Source organism: Monodon monoceros, unplaced genomic scaffold, assembly GCF_005190385.1.
Source record: "Monodon monoceros isolate NGI ecotype Baffin Bay Population unplaced genomic scaffold, NGI_Narwhal_1 Super_Scaffold_2, whole genome shotgun sequence".
Lineage (NCBI taxonomy): Eukaryota > Metazoa > Chordata > Mammalia > Artiodactyla > Monodontidae > Monodon > Monodon monoceros.
Genome location: NW_021703776.1, coordinates 89,716,938 through 89,738,143, shown reverse-complemented (window position 1 = coordinate 89,738,143; position 21,206 = coordinate 89,716,938). Strand labels below are relative to the sequence as shown.

At 40.4% G+C, this 21,206-nt stretch overlaps 2 protein-coding genes across 5 annotated transcripts in view; one reads left to right on the top strand and one right to left on the bottom strand.

Moving 5' to 3' along the window:
- The window catches only part of AKR1D1 (aldo-keto reductase family 1 member D1), a 90,113-nt gene extending 75,604 nt beyond the window's left edge, over positions 1–14,509 (bottom strand). For 2 of the 3 annotated variants that reach the window (XM_029233217.1, XM_029233218.1), the window contains exon 1: positions 14,047–14,507. The gene's annotated coding sequence lies outside the window, so the exon portion shown is untranslated. Of the gene's footprint in view, positions 1–14,046 lie in introns of all 3 variants that reach the window. The other variant, XM_029233223.1, reaches the window with a different exon arrangement.
- A 1,683-nt stretch (positions 14,510–16,192) lies between these two features.
- CREB3L2 (cAMP responsive element binding protein 3 like 2) overlaps positions 16,193–21,206 on the top strand; it is a 117,588-nt gene continuing 112,574 nt past the window's right edge. For both annotated transcript variants that reach the window (XM_029232938.1, XM_029232941.1), the window contains exon 1: positions 16,193–16,688. In XM_029232938.1, the coding sequence (XP_029088771.1) occupies positions 16,587–16,688 (102 nt within the window). In that variant the 5' untranslated portion in view covers positions 16,193–16,586. The remainder of the gene's footprint in view (positions 16,689–21,206) is intronic.

The following is a 21,206-nucleotide window of genomic DNA, read 5'->3' as shown; positions in this document are numbered from 1 at the left end:
TTTTTAATGACTACTCAGCTCTTCCAACTCACAACTTCAGGTTTGCTAGCTGCAATGTTCTTCTATAGCCACATGGTGGCAGCGTTGTAGAAATGAACAAAATTCTGGCTGAAACATAAGTTCCTGTCCTTTCTAGTTCAGATGTTTTGTTTCAGTTTGGTTGTGTCTTCCATCCTCCTTCTAGTAATCTCTGGCCTCCACCACCTTCTCCTGTGACATATCACGAACAATATCCTAAGGTGAGGAGCACACACTGGTTTGAGGCAAAAAATATGGCATGGCAAAATCGATCTTTGAGGCCTCTGTCTCTTCCCGGCCCTTCATGCCCTTTAATTTCCCTACTCTTTCCAGTCTTCCACTCCTGGGACCCCATTCCCGCTCTCTGGGCACCAGGTGCTCTGCAGGCTGTCAAATGCAACAATCAGAACCTAATCTTCCATTACTAGGAGAAGGTCACTTATAGGGAAATTCAAAAGAAAAAGGCGTATTAACCCATTTCATATAATTGATGTTTCTGGAAGTAAAATCTGGAAATGGAATAAATGCTTATCAATTGGGGAATAAAAAGTGCTTTATCCTGTTAAAATAAGACAACAGGCCCCAAATGGAGTCACTTATGCTAAGTGCCACCAAACTGAAACTTCACATAAATAGTTTCTGCTCTGCCAGAAATGGAATCTCCTGATCAGCATTAGGTAAACTGCCTGATAGGCCCCTGCCATCCCCTAAAGGAAAATAACCTTGCCATAACCAACCTGATTTTTTTGGCCCACTGTTAACTTCCTTGTTCCGGCTCCCTCTTGTCTGTAAGTCTTCCGTTTTGTACAGCTCCTTGGAGCTCCTTTCTATCTGCTAGATTCACTGCTGCCTGCTTCAAATCGCTTTTTGCTCAAGCAAACTATTAAAATTTTAAGTATGTCTCAGTTATCTTTTAATAGTCAGTCATTAACAAAAATGCATTAGATCTATATTGCAGGACTTGGGGTATTTTCAAGATCTACTGTTAAGTAAGAAAAGCAAAATGCAGGGAAGTGTGCATAATGTAACAATGACCAAGCTCCCCTGTATGTGTGTGTATTTGTACAGAACTATATGAGCACAAAGTAAAGTGTGGAAGGGTACATATCAGGCTGTTAACATTGTTTACATGAGATGGGATGGGAGTAGAGGGAAAAGCAATTAAAAAAAAGACCTTCATTAAAAAATATTCAGGTTAACAGCATGTATAACATTTTAATGATATTTAAGTTACATATTCTGTGTGGATATATATATGTGTATATAAATATATATACATATATACATACATACACACATATATCTAGGTATACACAAATCTAGCTTTTCCTATATGTTTTCTGCATTTTATAGTATGCCTAGATCGCTCTCACACTAAAATTTTAAGTGTTTTACCTCTACTCTGAACAGCTTCGTTTCCTTTTACACTCATATCCTTAGTTCATCTGAACTTTATTTCCACATAAGTTGTAAGGTAGGGGTTATAAAATTTTATTTTCAAACAGTTAGCCAATGTTATTTTATTTATTTTTTACACAGTAGGTTCTTATTAGTTATCTATTTTATACATATTGGCGTATATATGTCAATCCAATCTCCCAATTCATCCCACCCCCACTTTCCCCCCTTGGTGTCCATGTTTGTTCTCTACATCTGCGTCTCTACTTCTGCCTTGCAAACTGGTTCATCTGTACCATTTTTCTAGATTACATATAGGCGCTAATATATTTGTTTTTCTCTTTATGACTTACTTCACTCTGTATGACAGTCTCCAGGTCCATCCACATCCCTACAAATGACCCAATTTCATCCCTTTTTAAGGCTGAGTAATATTCCATTGTATATAAACGTACGTCATTTGTGTGGTCTATTTAATGTTACATTTTTCACACTTTTGTGCTGTTTCACACTTTTAATGCTATTTAATAAAATAAAATTAAAAAAACAAAAAAATAAAAATATTTATGCTGGGCTTCCCTGGTGGCGCAGTGGTTGAGAGTCCGCCTGCCGATGCAGGGGACGCGAGTTTGTGCCCTGGTCCGGGAAGATCCCACATGCCGCGGAGCGGCTGGGCCCGTGAGCCATGGCCACTGAGCCTGTGCATCCGGAGCTTGTGCTCCGCAATGGGAGAGGCCACAACAGTGAGAGGCCCGCATACCGAAAAAAAAAAAAAATTTATGCTGACTGAAATATATTTATGCTATTCTCTCAAAAGAAAGAACATAGTATATGATTCCAATTTATATAAAACTCTAGGAACTACAATTTAATCTATAGTGACAGAAATCAGATAAATGAATGTCTGGCAGAGGGAGGTGGATGAAGAGTGGGAGGCAGGGATTATAAAGGGGCAAAATAGGAAATTATGGGTGATGAATATATTCATTATCTTCACTGTGGTGGTTTCATGGGTATATGTCAAAACTTTTCAAATATGTGTCGTCTTTAACATGTGTAGTTTATTACATGTAAATTATACCTTAATAAACCCACTGAAATAAAAAGTTAAGGAAAACACACACACACACACACACACACACACACACAGCCAGTTGGCTGAGAAAATGTTCTCTCACATTTTAAAAGAAGCTGTAGTGTATTAGCCAGCTCAGTCTCACTGGCAAATTAACGTGAGCACAGACTCAGAACGTGATTGGGAAGCTGCCTTGTGGCACTGGGAGGGTGTAGCCAAGATCTTCTGAGGGCAGCAAAGGTGCAGGCGGGCCAGCAACACGTGACTGCAACTGCCCACACCTGCAGCAATTCCTGTTCTTCACAGCGGCTTCACGGTGGCTCCACATCGGCTCTGCCATCTCTGATCTTGCCAGGATGGGAAGATTTTTTACAGATTTTTAATTAGATTTTCCAAGCTCTCTAGGCTTTCCTAGAGCCCTCTCAGAAATCAAGAGAGAATTTGTTTCCTAGGCTCCAGGCAGAGTGGGACCACCCAGGACCCGCCTCAGGGGCTATTCTCTGTCAACAAGCAATTGTATCTGAAGCCAAGGCACTTGCGCCCTCCAGCCCTGTCCAGCTCACTGTCTCCTCAGGGCTGACTCCTCAGAGGTTGAGAGCATCTCCCTTCACCTCCTCCTTTTGTTTGATTCTTTATCTTGATTCGCAGGGTTCTCAGACCATTTTTTTCAGGATCCCTCAGGGTTAAAGGACTCCATAGCCACTCCTGTAATCCCTCATTTTCTGGGGAGGGATTCTCCTAGACATCACCTCTCCTCTGTGTGCTATGTGCAGGAAATAATAATGACTGTGAAATAGAAAGACACCATTTCTAGTTAAGTAATGATAATGGAAAGAAATTCCTCAATGCTGGAAACTGTCTTTGTTAAACTGAATATGGTTAGAATAGGGAGAATTAAAAGAAGGAACATCAAGGAGCTGTAAAATTTTGCTCCCATTGCAAACTAGAGTTAAGGGATAGAATAAAGTAAAATAGAATGAAAACTCAAAGTATGGTAGAAAGCCAAGAGCATTATAGAACGAAATAGATACTTGTGTCTTCAGAACCATTAAAGCAATGTTCAGAGACAAACCATTTATCTATCAAGAACAGACAGGGGACAAGATAATGTGGACTAAGAACGCCGCTGACATATCAGCAAACAAAGGGTACTGTGGACATCAAGCCGTCAGCCACTACAGCCCCCTTTGGTGAACCCTGACGGGAATCAGGATGGGAAAGGATACTGGCCTTAGATAAGGTCCATATCAAAGGAAGGATTTCAATGAGTGCAGACTCTTGCATCTTCCCATACACAGAAAAGTGCTAAATGCATTAACTTGAGATGTCTGGTTTTCTTTAATTCACAGTAATCTTTTGATGTTCTGACGACATGGTTTTTGTTGCAAAACCCCCTCTATAGCTCGGCTCCTGCCTTACCCCTTCAGATCAGTCCCTCAGAGCTATTTGAGAGGCTGCCTCTCAGGCTGGAGTCCTCAGAAAGTTCACCCAATAAAACATAATTCTCAACTTTTAGGTTGTGCTTTTGTTTTTAGTCAACAATAACAACATAGGAGAATCCCGAACTCACCTCCTCTCATGTACGCACCAAATCTACAGCTATACATGGAACAACTTCCTCTGAAAGAAACCCCTAAATGAGCTGAGTGACTCCTACACAGCAAGCAAACAAGAAAAAAACCACATCAAAATGGGTAGGAGAGGCTGAGACACAATCTTACCGTGAACCCACACCTGCTGCAGTGACCCACAATTGGGGGGGAACTCACAACCCTGAGCGTCCCCCTGAGGAGTGAAGGTTTGAACCCTACATCTGCCACCCCAGCCTTTAAGACCAGCACCTGAGAGATGAGCTCCCAAGACATCTGGCTTTGGAAGCCAACGGGGCTTGTGTCCACGAGACCCACAAAATTATAGCGAACTGAGAAACAGTTATTAAAGGGCTCTTACGGACTCCCCTGGCTACCCTACAGCACCCAATGCTGAAGCACCCCACTGAAATGCATCTGGTCTTTCTGTGAAGTAGCCATATTTGCTTATCTTAAAGCTTTGGAGTGAGGGGCAGGCATCTTATTTAACACACATCTAGGGGCAAATGAAATACTTTCCAAAGACACTGGCCAGCAGGCACCATATACGAGTTTTCCCTCTGCCTCACTCCAGGTTGCCAGTATCTCCTGGAAAGGAGCTTGTGAACTTGTCTGATGCTTTTGGTTGCTGCCCAGGAGACACCTCTTGATCACCTGCCTCTGGTGGCTAGCAAGTCTTACACCAGTGGGTCTCACAAGACTGTGACAAATGGAGAAAGAGTTCTTAACCAGTTACCCTTTCCCCACTAGGGCACAGTGAAGAGATAGCAGACTGGAACGTATCCCCAGTCTTTCTGTGAAAGAGGTCTATTAGTTTACCTTGATAGCTGTGGCCTGAGGAGTAGGTTTCTAATTCAACACATCTAGGAACTGCCTACGATCCTCTCCAGAGACTAGGAAGGCCAGTGGATACCATCTTCACACCCTTCCTCTGCCCCACCCCAGGTCGTTGGGTCTCTGAGAAAAGAGCTGTGTACACGTCTGGCTCACTGGCTTTTTGTGGCTGTGACCCAAAAAACACATCCCTTGATAGCCTGCCCGAGTGGCCAGTGGGGCTTGTGTCTTTGGGTTCGGTGAGACAGTACCAAACAAAGAAACAGCTCTTAACTGGCTATCACCCAGGGCTCAGTGCAGAGGGACCAGACAGAAATGCCCATCTCCAGTCTTTCCCTGAAAGAGGTGTATTTGCATACTTTACAACCTGCTGCCTAAAGGTCTGACTTCCAAGCAGCCTAAATCTCAGTGCTGACTGAGAGCCTTCCCTTTGAGATACTAACAGGTCTTGGCATAGTCTCAACCTCTGTGAACCACTAAGAATAAAGTATGTTGCTTGGACAGTCACAATGGTGTGAGAGATATCCAAGAGTTATTAAGGCAGGGTTGGACAATAACCTTTTACATGGGGACAGCCCTTCAAGACTGGGAGAAATGGCTATTCTAGCTAATGTATGGAAACCAGCAAAGAGAGTCAAAGAAAAAAATGAAGAAACAGAGTGACATGTTCCAAACAAAAGAACAAGAAAAATCCTCAGAAAAAGACCTTAATGAAACAGAGATAAGTGATTTGTCTGATAAAGAGTTCAAAATAATGGTCATAAGGAGTCTCACTGAGCTCAAGAGAAGAATGGATGAACTAAAGTGAGAATTTCAATAAAAAGAAAATATAACAAAGCACCAACTGAAGTCACAGAGCTGAAGAATACAACACCTGAACTGAAAAATACAATAAAGGGCTTCAACAGCAGGCTAGATGAAGTGGAAGAAAGATTAGTGAACTCAAAGACAGGGCAGTGGAACTCATCCAATCAGAGCAGCAAAAAGAAAAAATAATAAAAAAGAGTAGTTTAAGGAACTTATGGGACAACAGCAAGGGGACCAACGTTTGCATTATGGGGACCCAGAAAGAGAAGAGAGAGAGAAAGGGGCAGAAACATATGTGAAGAAATAATGGCTGAAACATTCTCTAACCTGGGAAAGAAACAGACACCCATATCCAGGAAGCCCAGAAAGTTCCAAACAAGATGAACTCAAAGAGATCCACATGAAGTTACATTAAAATCAAAGTGTCAAAATTTAAAGACAAGGAAAGAATCTTAAAAGCAGAAGAAAAACAATTTGTTATGTACAAGGGTAACTCCCATAAAACTAGCAGCAGATTTTTCAGCAGAAACTTTGCAGGACAGAAGGGAGTGGCACAATATATTCAAAATGTTGAAAGAAAAAAACTTCCAATCAAGAATATTCTACCTGGTAAAGGTGTCCTTCAGAATTGAAGGAGAGATAAAGAGTTTTCCAGACAAGCAAAAGCAAAAGGGGTTCATCTGGCCTTAAAATAAATGTTAAAGAAACCTCTTTAAGCTAAAACAAAAGGTCACTAACAGGAAAACATATGACAGTAAAAGCTCACTGGTAAATCACGAAACTAGTATAAAGGTTAAAAGACAAAAGAGTAAATAACTATAATAATCTTTTTCTTTAATTTATTTAATGAACATTATAAAATACACAGAAAGTTGTATGTGACATTGTATCAGACATTGGAAAAGTTCTAAATACAAAACTAGATAATTCCTTGATTTATAGAACTTACAAAACTTACAGTTATAATAAGGTAATCAAATATATAATAAACATCATATTTGATATTAAATTATAGTTTGTTAATTATCCAGTTTATGGGATATGATTTAATATATATTTTTCTTTATTATAGCACCCTTTTCTCCTTTGAACATTATACTGTATGGACATTTTATATGGACATTATAAGAGTGTAAATAAAATAATACAATTCTAACTTTAACTGTCCTGGGGAAGTTGGTTTTTTTTTATTTGGTTTCTTTTTTTTTTTTTGGTATTTAAAAAAATTGTATTTTATATTGGAGTATAGTTGATTTACAATGTTGTGTTAGTTTCAGGTGTAGAGCAGAGTTATTTAGTTATACATGTACTTATATCTATTCTTCTTCAGATTCTTTTCCCATATAGGTTATTACAGAGTACTGAGTAGAGTTCCCTGTGCTATACAGTAGGTCCTTGTTGACTACCTATTTTATATATAGTAGTGTGTATATGTTAATCCCAAACTCCTAATTTATCCCTCCCCCTACCTTTCCCCTTTGGTAACCATAAATTTGTTTTTGATGTCTGTGAGTTTGTTTCTTTTTATACATAAGTTCATTTGTATCATTTTTTTAGATTCCACGTATGAATGATATCATATGATATTGTCTTTATCTTTCAGACTTACTTCACTTAGTTTGATAATCTCTAGATCCATCCATGTTGCTGCAAATGGCATTATTTCATTCTTTTTATGGCTGAATGATATTCCATTGCATATATGTACAACATCTGCTTTATCCATTCCTCTGTTGATGGACATTTAACTTGTTTCCATGTCTTGGCTACTGTAAATAGTGTTGCAATAAACACTGGAGTGCATGTATCTTTTTAAAGTATGGTTTTCTCCAGATATATGCCCAGGAGTGGGATGGCTGGATGATATGGTAGCTCTATTTTTAGTTTTTTAAGGAACCTCCATACTATATTCTCCATAGTGGCTGTTGTCAATTTACATTCCCACCAACATGTAGGAGTGTTCCCTTTTCTCCACAGCTTCTCCAGCATTTATCATTTGTAGACTTTTTGATGATGGCCATTCTGACTGGTGTGAGGTGACACCTCATTGTAGTTTTGATTTGCATTTCTCTGATAATTAGTGATGTTGAGTATCTTTTTATGTGCTTTTTGGCCAAGTATGTCTTCTTTGGAGAAATGTCTATTTAGGTCTTCTGCCCATTTTTTGATTGGGTTATTCTTTTGATATTGAGCTGCATGTGCTGTTTGTATAATTTGGAGGTTAATCCCTTGTTGGTTGCATCATGTGCAAATATTTTTTCCCGTTCTGTAGGTTGTCTTTTCATTTTGTTTATGGTTTCCCTTGCTGTGCAGAAGCTTTTAAGTTTAATTAGGTCCCATTTGTTTATTTTTGTTTTTATTTGCATTACTCTAGGAGACAGATCGAAAAAGATATTGCTGTGATTTATGTCAAAGAGTGCTCTGCCTATGTTTTCCTCTAATAGTTTTAGAGTATATGGTTTTACATTTAGGTCTTTAATCCATTTTGAATTTATTTTTGTGTATGGTGTTAGAGAATGTTCTAATTTCATTCTTTTACATGCAGCTGTCCAGCTTTCCCAGTGCCACATATCGAAGAGACTGTCTTTTCTCCATTGTGTATTCTTGCCTCCTTTGTCATAGATTATACACTAATTTTTAATGGATACACAAGATAAAAAGATGTAAATTGTGACATCAAAAACAAAATGGGGGGATAAAAGGGAGAGCTTTAGACTGCATTCAAACTTAAATTATTATCAACTTAAAATAGATTATGATAAATACAAGTTGTTTTCTGTAAGCCTCATGGTGACCACACAGCAAAAACCTATACTAGATACACAAAATATAAAAAGAAAGATATGTAGAATTACCATTATAGCAAATCACTAAATCACAAAGGAAGAGACCAAGAGAAGAAGAAAGGAACAGAGGAATTATAAACCAGCTAGAAAACAATTAACAAAATGGCAACAATTACATACCTATCGATAATTCCTTTAAATGTAAATGGACTAAATTTTCCTATCAAAAGACAGAGTGGCTGAATGGATAAAAAGACAAGACACATTTATATGTTCCCTATAAGATACTCATTTCAGATATAAGGACACACACAGACTGAAAGTGAACAAATGGAAAAATATTTCATGCAAATGGAAACCAAAAGAAAGCTGGGATAGCTATACTTATATCAGACAAAATAGACTTTACTTATATCAGACAAGATAGACTTTAAGAGAAAGATGGTAATAAGGGACAAAGAAGGTCATTATATAGTGATGAAGGGGTCAATCCAACAAGAGAATATAACATTTGTAAATATTTATGCACCCAAAATAGAAGCACCTAAATATATAAAGTAAATATTAACACATCTAAAGGGAGAAATAGACAGCAATACAATAATAGTAGGCACTTTTAATACCCCACTTTCATCAATGGATAGGTCATTCAGAAAGAAAATCAATAAGGCTTTAAATGACAGGTTAGACCACATCAACTTATATATATGTATACACACACACACACACACACACACACACACACACACCATTCCATCCAAAAGCAACAGAATACTCATTATTTTCAAGTGTACAGGATGGATCATGTTAGGCCACAAAACAAGTCTTAATACATCTAAGAAGATTGAAATCATTATCAAGCATCTTTTCTAACCACAGTGGTATGAAACTAGAAATCAGTTACAAGAAGCAAATTAGAAAATTCAAATGTATGTGGGGATTAAACAACATGCTACTGAACGACTAATGGGTCAAACAGGAAATCAAAAGAAAAATCAAAAATAGCTTGAGACAAAGGACAATGGAAATACAACATACTAAAACTTACGGGATGCAGCAAAAACACAGTGATAAATGCCTACATTAAGAAACAAGAAATATATCAACTAAACAACCTCAAGGAGTTTAAAAAAGGAGAAAAAATGAAGCCCAAAGTTAGTAGAAGGAAGAAAATAACCAAGATCACAGCACATACAAACAAAATAGGAATTCAAAGACAACAGAAAAGATCAATGAAACTAAGATCTGGTTTTTTGAAAAGATAAACAAAGTTGACAAATCTTTAGTTAGACTCACCAAGAAAAAAAAGGAGAGAACACTAAAGTAAATGCAGAAATACAAAAGATCTTTTTTTAAAAATTTTTATTTATTTATTTTGGCTGCACAGGGTCTCAGTTGTGGCACATGGGATATTCGTTGTGGCATGCAGGATCTTTTAGTTGCGGCATGCAGGCTCATAGTTGCAGCATGCAGGCTTCTTAGTTGCAGCATGTGGACTTCTTAGTTGTGGCATGTGCATTTCTTAGTTGTGGCATGCAGACTCTTAGTTGCGTCAGGCATGTGGGATCTAGTTCCCCGCCCGACCAGTGATCAAACCCGGGCCCCCTGCATTGGGAGTGCGGAGTCTAACCCACTGGACCACCAGGGAAGTCCCGAAATACAAAAGCTCTTAAGAGACTACTGTGAACATACACCAACAAATTGGACAACCTAGAAGAAATAGATAAATTCCTAGAAACATAAACCTACCAAGACTAAATCAGGAAGAAAGAAAATCTGAAAAGACTGATTACTAATAAGGAGACTGAATCAGTTGATTTTGATTAAATCCTCCCAACAAACAAAAGTCAAGGACCAGATAGCTTCACTGCTGAATTCTACTACACATTTAAAGAGGAATTAATACCAATCCTTCTCAAATTTTTCCAAAACATAAAAGAAAAGAGAATACTTCCAAACTCATTTTACCAAGCCAGCACTATTCTGATATGAAACCCAGACAAGGACACCACAAGAAAAGAAAAAGACAGACCAATATCACTAATGAACACAGATGCAAAAATCCTCAATAAGATACTAGCAAACCAAATTCAACAATACATTAAAAGGATCATATACCATGATCAAGTGGGATTTATTCTAGGGATGCAAGGATGATTCAATATCCAGAAATCAATCAATGTGATATATTACATTAACAAAATAAAGGACAAAAATCACATGATCATCTCAAAAGGTGCAGAAAAAGCATTTGACAAAATTCAACACTCATTTATGATAAAAATCTCATAAGTGAGTATAGAGGAAATGTACCTCAACATAATGAAGGCCATATATGAGAAGCCAACAGCTAACATCATACTCAATGGTGAAAATCTGAAAGCTTTTCCTCCAAGATCGGGGACAAGACAGGGATTCCCACCCTCACCACTTTTGTTCAAAATAATATTGAAAGTCCTAGTCAGAGCAACAGGTACATGAAAAAGAAATAGAAGGCATCCAGATAGGAAGAAGGAAACTGTCACTGTTTGCAGATGACATGATATTATATGTAGCAAACCCTAAAGATTCCAGCAAAAAACTCTAAGAACTAAAAAACAAATTCAGTAAAGTGGCAGGATGCAAAAATCAATTGTAAAAATCTGTTGCATTTCCATACACTAATAATGAACTATCAGAAAGATACATTAAGAAAATAATTTCATTTACAATTGCATGAAAAAGAATAAAATACCTTGGAATAAACTTAACCAAGGAGGTGGAAGACCTGCACACAGAAAACTGTAAGACACTTATGAAAGAAATTGAATAAGACACAAATAAATGGAAAGATATTCCATTTATGTATTGGAAGAATTAATGTTGTTAAATGTCCATGCTACCCATAGTGATCTACAGTTTCAATGCTGTCACTACCAAAATTCCAATGGCATTTTTCACAGAAGTAGAGCAAACAATCCTAAAATTTGTATGGAACCAGAAAAGACCCCAAATAGCCAAAGCAATCTTGAGAAAGACCAAAGTTGAAGGCATTGTGCTTCCTGATTCCAAACTACATTACAAAGCTATAATAATCAAAAAATTATTGTATTGGCATAAAAACAGACACACAGATCAATGTAACAGAATAGAAAGCCCAGAAATAAACCCATGCATACATGTTCAATTAATTTATGACAAAGGATCTGAGAATATACAATGAAAAAAGGACAGTCTCTTCAACAAACGATGTTGGGAAAACTGAACAGTCACATGCAAAAGAGTGACACTGGACTGCTATCTTACATAATACACAAAAATTAACTCAAAATGTATTAAAGACTTGAACATAAGACCTGAAGCCCTAAAACTCCTAGAAGAAAACATGGGTGGTAAGATCCTTGACATTTGCCTTGGTAATGACCTTTGTTGGATTTGTCACCAAGCAAAGGCAACAAAAGCAAAAATTAAAAATTGAGACTACATCAAACCAAAAGGCTTTTGTGCAGCAAAGGAAACCAACTGCAAAATGAAAAGGCAACCTATTAAATGGGAAAAAATAGATGCAAGTCACATACCTGATAAGGGTTTAATATCCAAAAAATAAAAGATTTGTGTAACTAAATAGCAAAAAACACACAAAAATCTGATTAAAAAATAGACAGAGGATCTGAATAGACATTTTTCTAAAGAAGATATACAGGGACTTCCCTGGTGGTACAGTGGTTAAGAATCCGCCTGCCAATGCAGGGGACATGGGTTTGAGTACTGGTCCGGGAAGATCCCATATGCTGTGGAGCAACTAAGCCCATGTGTCACAACTACTGAGCCTGCGTGCCACAACTACTGAAGACCATGCACCTAGAGCCCGTGCTCCGCCAACAAGAGAAGCCACCGCAATGAGAAGCCTGCACACCAAGTAGCCCCCGCTCGCCACAACTAGAGAAAGCCCATGTATAGCAACGAAGACCCAATGCAGCCAAATAAATAAATAAATACCTTAAAAGAAAAAAGAAGATATACAGATGGCCAACAGGAATATGAAAAGGTACTCAACATCACTAGTCATCAGGGAAACGCAAATCAAAACCACAATGAGATATCACCTCACACTTGTTAGGATAGCTGTTAAATGACAAGAAAAAACAAGCGACGGCATGGATGTGGAGAAAAGGGAATCCTTGTACACTGTTGGTGCGAATGTAAATTGGTGCAGCCACTCTGGAAATCAGTATGGAGTTCCTCAAAAACTTACAGATACAGTTATCCTATGATCCAGCAATTCTACTTCTGGCTGTTTAACCAAAGGAAAAGAAAACACTAACTCAAAAAGATATTCTGACCCCCACATTCCTTGAAGCATTATTTATAATAGCCAAGACACAGAAGCAAGTGTCCATCAGTGGATGAATGGATAAAGAAAATGTGGTATATGTATAACTTGGAATATTATTCAGCCATTAAAAAGAAGGAAATCCTGGGGCTTCCCTGGTGGCGCAGTGGTTGAGAGTCCACCTGCCGATGCAGGGGACACGGGTTCGTGCCCCGGTCCGGGAAGATCCCACATGCCGCAGAGCAGCTGGGCCCGTGAGCCATGGCCGCTGAGCCTGCGCGTCCGGAGCCTGTGCTCCGCAACGGGAGAGGCCGCAACAGTGAGAGGCCCGCATACCGCAAAAAAAAAAAAAAAGAAGGAAATCCTGGCATTTGCAACAGCATGGATGGACCTTGAGGGCATTATGGTAACTGAAATAAGCCAGACAAAGAAAGACAAATACTGTATAATCTCACTTGGGTGGAGTCTAAACAAACATACAAGCAAACTCATGGATACAAAGAGACTGGTGATTCCCAGGCAGGGTTGGGGGTGGGCAAAATGGGTGAAAGGAGTCAAAAGGCAATCTTCCAGTTATAAAATACATATACATAAGTCCTGGGGCTATAATATACAGCATGGTGGCTATAACTAGACACTGTGGTGATCATTTCACAATATACATAAATATCGAATCATTATGTTGTACACCTGAAACTAATGTGTGATACGTCAATTATATCTCTAAAAAACAAAACAAAACAAAACCCAAAACCAGACAGGGGAGCAAGCACTGCTACTTTGTTTTTGTTTTTTTGGTGGCGCCATGCAGCTTGCAGGATCTTGGTTCCCCCACCAGGGACTGAACCTGGGCCACCACAGTGAAGGCGTCAAGTATTAACCACTGGACCGCCAGGGAATTCCTGAGTGCTGCTACTTTTTAAGGGATGCCAGAGAAGCTGGAAAAAAAGTCAGCTAAATTGTTAAGTCCTAATTATGTTAGGGGAAGGGACAAACTCTAGACTCAAGATGTAGAACAAGAAATGTGCTGGTGAGAAGTCTTCGTACCTTGAATGGGAGAAGCATACATGCAACAAAGGAGGCTGAAAAACCATGTAGGAATTGTGACATTACTATATTACTATGGCAATACAGATAAATTTAATCAAGCATTTAGGAAACCAATTATTATGTTACTGATTTTATGAAGGAAAAAGTCAGTGGCTTAAAACAATATAAACTTCTTACCTTTAGTTTGCGCAGGTCAGGAATCTGGGTATGGCATAGCTGAGTCCTCTGACTCTGGGTCTCTCGCAAGGCTGCAGTCATCTCAAGGCTCAACTCAAGGAGGATCTGCTTCCACAGTCACTCAAGTGGTTATATTAACAGGGTCCAGTTGCTCCTGGGTTATCGGACTGAGGGACTTGGTTCCTTGCTGGTTGTTCGTTGGACACCGTCCTCAGTTCCTTGCTATATGGGCCTCTCCATAGGGCAGCTCACAGATCAGAGCAAGCAAACGAGAGGAGGAGAGAACGAGCCAGACAGGAGCCAGAATATTTTTTGACATTCCATCACTTTTGCCACATTCTCTTTGCTAGAAGGAAGGCCCCGGGTCCAGCCTACGCTCAAGGGGAGGCAGTTTCAGAGGGTGTGAACACCAGGAAGCAGGATCATCTGAGGCATCTCAGAAACTGCCAACCACATGGGGCAAAACCAGGGACTGACGTTGCCTAAGGCAGAAATGTTTGACAGATACATGCTTGTATCCCAGTTGAAGGGGGGTGTACATGTTTCTTACCTCACTTGCTCATGTTGAGTGTTATGCTAAGAAAAATGGAAAAAGTTGCTAAAAATTGAAAAGGTGATCTATGAAAAGGATGTGGTGAAGCAGGTAGCAGACTGGAAAATAAAAACAAAGGACTAAGAGAAAAATGAGAAAACTATTATACAAGGAAGGTACGGGGCCCATAAACTAGAATTTCTACTTACGCATTAAAATATTCTCCAACGACCCAGGAGATAGGACCAGACAAATGGAACAGTTTCTACAATAAACTACCACTTAAAGACACCATAGAGTTCTAAGACAAAATTGGACTGACCCTATCCACCAAAAAATACTTGCGAAGGGAACAAAGTAACACCTCCATACCGGAATGTGCCACTGTAAGAAACTTCTAGAGACAACTGGCAAAGACTCCCTTACAATTTAAAATGAGCAAACTATATGTGCAAGCACTTTGTTTCCTTAAAAGGAGTCTGACGCAATATTGTAACGCAACTATACTCCAATAAAAATTAATTAAAAAAAAGAAAAAAAAAGGAGTCTGAAAGGAGGAAAAAAAATCACAAGTTGAGGAAAAATAATTTAGAAGAGGCTATCTCTTTCCCAATATAGGCAGGCCTGGTGGTCTGTCCCCTGCCCATCTCTCAGGCCACCTCTCCCCTCACTCACTCCCTGGCACCTCAGTCCACAGCCACACCTTTCTCCTTGGCTGTCTGTAAAACACCAGCTTCTCCCCAAACCTCATTTCATTCAGGTCTGTTCCCAAACGTCACCTACCCTGATTGCTATCTAAAATAGCATCTATCTGCCCCATCCTCTTACCTTTCTCTGATTTTTCTTTACAGCAGTTACCAGTTTCTGACATTATACGTTTCTTTCTTTACCTGTTTATTGTCTGACTCTTCCACTGAGGTAAAATCTCTATGACCTGGAAAAGTAAGCCGTTGGCTCTTTTCGACAATGTCTGCTGGGTAAATAAAAGAAAAAAATAGAATAAGGAGAGCCCATAAAAAACACGTCAGGAGAAGAGCCTAACAGAAAGCAGGAGAAAAACCTGAAGCACAAGCAATTACAATTTGCCAGATATGTGCTAATATAAATATATTTGTGTGTAATATGTAACTTATTTTTTAAAAATCCTGAAAGACTCAAATGAGCTAAACTACTTGAAAATATTTAGGACAGTACGTAAATCGGCGCTCCCAGCAGCACTCTCTTCCTCTACATGCGCGCGCTAATTTCTCTGGATTCTCAGGCGACTAAGCGCACCCTCCCTCTTATAAAATGTATTCTTGTCGCTATTTGATTGGCTGTCCCTCCCAGGCGCTCCTTCCTCATTGGTTGCACCCCCCAGTCCATCACTCCTGGGCTCAAGCACTCCATTTGTCTGCTGCCGCAGACCTCGGCTGCTGGCGGTAGTAAAACCGGAGTAGCTCCCCGGTGACGTCAAAGGCGCTGCCCGCCCACATTCCAAAGCTTGGGCGGAGACTTCTCGCTGCCCCTGCCTCTGGACGAAGAGAAAGACTTCTGATTGGGTAGGGCGGGAGAAGTGAGCATCCGATTGGTCCCCGCCCTGGAGGGAGGAGGAGACATAGCTGTGTCCTGGAGCAGAGCTGAGGAGCCCTGGGGAATCTCAAAGTTTGTGTCTGGAGCAGTAGTGGAAAGTGAGCTTATTGAGAAGGGCTTTTCTTGGGATGAGTACTGATCTCCTGCCTTTATTTTGGATACACACCCTGCTCTATTCTCCTCAGCCTTCGGTCTGATCTCTAGACAGTCTGTCTCCTCTGGGGATTCTCAGGTCTCCGAGGACGCTGAACCGGAGCCCTTGGCAATTCTCTCTCAGGCAGAGGAGCGAACGTTTTCCTTTCTAAGTGCATAAGCTACACGCATACGCACACACACGCACACACACTCACGCAGAGGCGGATCTCGCCCTCCGAGGCCGCCCTACCCGCTCCCCTCCTGCCCTCAGCATCCTCGGCCCAGCGCGCCTCGGACCACCATGGAGGTGCTGGAGAGCGGGGAGCAGAGCGTCCTGCAGTGGGACCGCAAGCTGAGCGAGCTGTCAGAGCCCGGAGAAACCGAGGCTCTCATGTATCACACGGTGAGGACTTGGCGGGGCGGCGAAGGGGCGGCTTGAGAGGGGGAAGTGTCATGAAAGGAACAGCTCGGGACAGGGAACTGGGAAGGAAGCATTTGGGAAGAGCATGCCCAGAATGGAGAGATCTGGGGAGAGGTGTGGTTTTTCTAGCTGAACAGTGAAGGTGGGCCGCTGTCTCTTTTAAACTTTTGATAATAGTAACGACGCTTTGTATTCCTTTTCCCCGAGGGCTTTTCACATATGCTATATCATTTCCTATTGCACTGTAAAGCAGGAGAAGGCGTAGATGTTTTGATAATCTGCCTCTGTTTAGTTTGCTACTACTTTTTGTGGGAAGATTTTTTAAAAACTGGGCAAGATAAAGTAGCATTTTCTTTCCTTCGCTGTCATATTCTTTCCCTTCCTTTACTATCTTATTTGAATTTTAGGAAGTATACCTGTGTGTGTGTGTGTGTGTGTGTGTGTGTGTGTGTGTGTGTGTGTTTTGAAAAAAGGCCCCTTCATATTAGGAGGAAGACTACTTTATTTGGCTCCTTTAACTGTTCAGCCAGAAATCTGCTTCCTCCTTCTTCAGAGGAAAGATCAGCAAAGGAGAATGGAAAATCTGAGGCAGTGCATATTTCAGAAAGGCTTTGGAGAAGGGGGGACAGCTCACCAGTTCCTTGCTCAGTCTTATGCCTCAGAGATCCCTTTGGGCATTAAACTGTCACAGAGCACACACATTTCTTATAAAGTTTTCAATTTCAAGGTTTTGGTATTAAATTTGCAAAATGAAATTTTGTTTCCAACAGCCAGCATTGATAATATGACTTTATTGTGAGATCTCTTTGTTTCTTTTTTTACAAATGCAGAGTTTGTATAGAGAGAGACACTAATGAGAAAATGAGAGACTTGGCTATTTCCCCTTCATGATCCTTTTAATGGAGTCAGTGCCAGGATATTTGAAACTTTTGCAAAATGGCCTGCAGGCTCCACCCCTTTGGCCTTTGCCTCTGGCTGACGTTATTTTGGGAAAAGGGATGAGGGCCTCCCTGTGATTCCCACCAAGGCATTTGTGGTGGCTGAGAATGGCTTGTTGAAAACATGCCGAGTGCAGGGCAGAGAGGTAGTGGAAGTTCATGCCGGGTCAAAAGCCAGATGTGTGGTGTGATCTTCTGGGCTTTGCTCACTGAGTCTGTCCCGAGGACACCACATGGGCTGCCTTTGGATTGGGGACCCAGATGTACTTCCCGTCGCCAGGACAGAGCTCAGAGAACGCCGGCCGTCAAATATCTTCTCATAGTATCTCCAGATGTTTCTCCTGACATAGGCCACATTTTAACCATTTGCGAGGGGCAGCTCTTCTCTTTTGTTCTCACGAGTACTGTGAAAATGTCTCATCCCGCAGCTGTAATGCTTTGGGTTGTCTTTCAGCTGGTGGGATGAATTATGCACAGCATCCACATTCCCTTTCTCAGGCCTCATGACTTGCATTTCTGAGATCTTATGCCAGGGTTTGAGATGCTACCCGTGACTGTGACATTAACTTCAGGCAGGACAGCTTGGACTGGCTCTAACTGACATCTTTATGCACAGTTTCAGGGGTAGAGACCTTACCTTCCTTTTGGTAGCAAGGGCTTAGTTTTTCTATGTCATTGTAATGAAGCAGTGATGGGTGATTATTTTTCTTCTAATTTGATTTTTTTAAAAATTACTTTTATGTATGCCACTTAGGGACGTGTTTCTCTTCTGGGCAGCTCACGCATATAAAATGCCGCTCGTCATTGCTGCAAGCCGTGGCCCGCAAACTGAGTATATGAATTAGTGTTGAAAGACGTATTGGATTTGGTAGCACAGACAACTGGGTTATATTCCTTCTAAACTGAGGGGAGTTTGGCAGAGATTTGAAAATAGATAACTTTCCCATCTGTTTCTTGAACTCTCTTGGGTATCCAGTTGCAGAGCTGGTTATTATCGCCATCCGTCCATAATGAGAAATGACCTGGCCTCCAAGTGGAAAAAGGATGGCCTGATGATGCATTCACTCACGATTTATTTGTTCTTTCAATGAATGGCTATTGAAGAGCTTCTATGTGCGAAACACTGTTCTAAGTAGTTGGGATACATCAGTGAACCAAAAAACCCTCAAAATTCTTGACCGTGAGAAGCTTACACTCTAGGCCTGAAGTAGGGGAGAAGGTTACCTCAGCAGGATGAAAAGCCACAGCAAAGGCTCTAAGGTGGGAGTGTGTCTGGCATGAGCTTATGGTAACATCACCGTCTGTTTTAGATCCCCCCATTTTTGTCAGTTTTTTTTCTTGTAAAAATGCAGGTTACTTCTGAGGCAGAGTGCCTGGTTTTGGAATGGCCCGGTGAAACTTTCCAAGTTGAGTGGATTAGGCATCACATAGGGAGTGGAGAGCCTGCAGAGAGGGTAAGGTACAAATGTAAGCTGGGAAATTGGTAAGATAGTATAGCTACCATCTATTGTGTATTTATTATCTGAAAGGGAGGGCTGGCTTCATGGGCCTGCCCCCTGTGCAGTCCCACAGGGCCCCACACTTTGATGCTCTGCTGTCACCATCTTGAGATCCTCAATATTTTTTGAACAAGGGCCCACACGTTTGCATTTTGTAGCAGGTCCCATAGATTATGTAGCTGGTCCTCATGAAAGGCATTGTACTTAGTGCTTTACAAAAATGATGTATCAGTGGGACTTCCCTGGCGGTTCAGTGGTTAAGACTCCGAGCTTCCACTGCAGGGGGCACAGGTTCAATCCCTGGTCAGGGAACTAAGATCCCTCATGCTGCAGGGCACAGCCAAAAATAAAAAGAGGATATCTCAATGATCCAGTGAAGGAGTCATTTTACAGATAAGAAAACTGAGGCTTAATGAGTTTAAGTGACTTGGTAAAAGGTCATTTAAACTCAAGTCTACCTGCCTCCAAAGCCCAAGCTCTTGCCCACTATGCTGTATGAATGAAGGATCCAGACTTAAAAGGAACTGAGTCAGAGGATGGGGAGTCAGAAATTGCTGAGTCTGAGGGCAGCTAATATTTAACTGAGGTGGCAGTGGGGCCACCAACCCTTCCTAGCATGATCACTCTCTTTGCTCTAAATAGGGATTTAGCTACCACACGCATGATTGCTAATGCCCTGTTTTAGCAAAACTGTCACCTACCTGATTTTAAAAATATAGAAGTTGCCCGAGGCTGGGATTGTCATGTCTCCGAGGTGCCTTCTGTGAGCCATCAGGAGCAGTGTTTTTCTCATTTGGTTAGTTCTGAAGAAAAATTCTGGGTCCACAAGGACAGAGGCTTAGAGGAGACAGTTTCAAAGTCTATAAAATAATGAACCACACAGAGCAAATCTGGACTTGCTCATTAGATCCTGAATTATTAGAGCTTTGGGCTTCCTCTTGAAGCTGAAAAAATAGTTCCCATACAGATGAGAGATATAATTTTAAATCAGTGAGTGGTACATTTAGGAAAGCTATTGCTTCTAGAGTGGATACAAGCTAAAACTGGTTTCAGAAAAGATGGCAGATATAAAAATGAGGAGTGTATATATTATGGTTTCAAATCATTGCAAGAAGCCTTGTCCCTTCCCCTAAACCTGCCAGGATGCTGGATGTTTCTAACATTCATGTTGTGTTTCCTGTAAGGTTCTGTGCAAATTACATTTCTGGGAATTTACTGTGGGATTTTGCAATTTAAGGAGCAAAACAGTCTATAAACCTTATCTATGTATATTATTACATGCACTGACTATATCTGGGCGGATGCTCAAGAAACAGATGGCTGATGTTTTTCTGGTAAGGGGACTTGAGGGACTAGAGGTCAAGAGAGGGAAGGAGGGAGAGGGAGTTACTTACACACTATCCCTTTCGTACTGTTCAAACTTTTACCTCCTGAAAGTATTTAGGAAATGAAAAATGACAACTTAAAGGCACCACATAAAACTGGACTAGGGGTAATTTTAGCCTGCATTTCCTTGGGGAGAGAGGGGTTTCTGGTGCTCACTCAATACCACCAGCGTTGGTGGAGGCCTTGGGTAATGAATAGAGGAAGCAGGAGTGCTTGCTGGAAAAGGGCTTTGAGGATGGAGGATTAACAGTGGGTTTGTGTATGACAAACTTCATGCTCTTGGTAATTTTCTTATAGCTCAGTTTAGCAATCTGGAAAAGAGGGATTTTATCAATTTTTGCAAGGATTATTTTTTTTAAGGTATACAATAGGATACCTTTTCTTTGCAAAGATAATGACAGAGGTTCTGCTTGGTATTTCATTTTATTTTATTGAGGTATAGTTGATTTACAATATTATGTTAGTTTCAGGTGTACAGCACAGCGATTCATTTATATATATATATATATGTTTTTTTTCTTTTTCCGATTCTTTTCCCTTATAGGTTATTACAAAATGTTAAGTACAGCTTCCTGTGCTATAAGAAGGTCCTTGTTGGTTATCTATTTTATATATAGTAGTGTGTATCAGTTAATTCCAACCTCCTAATTTAGTTCTGCTTCTTTTAAATACTAAAT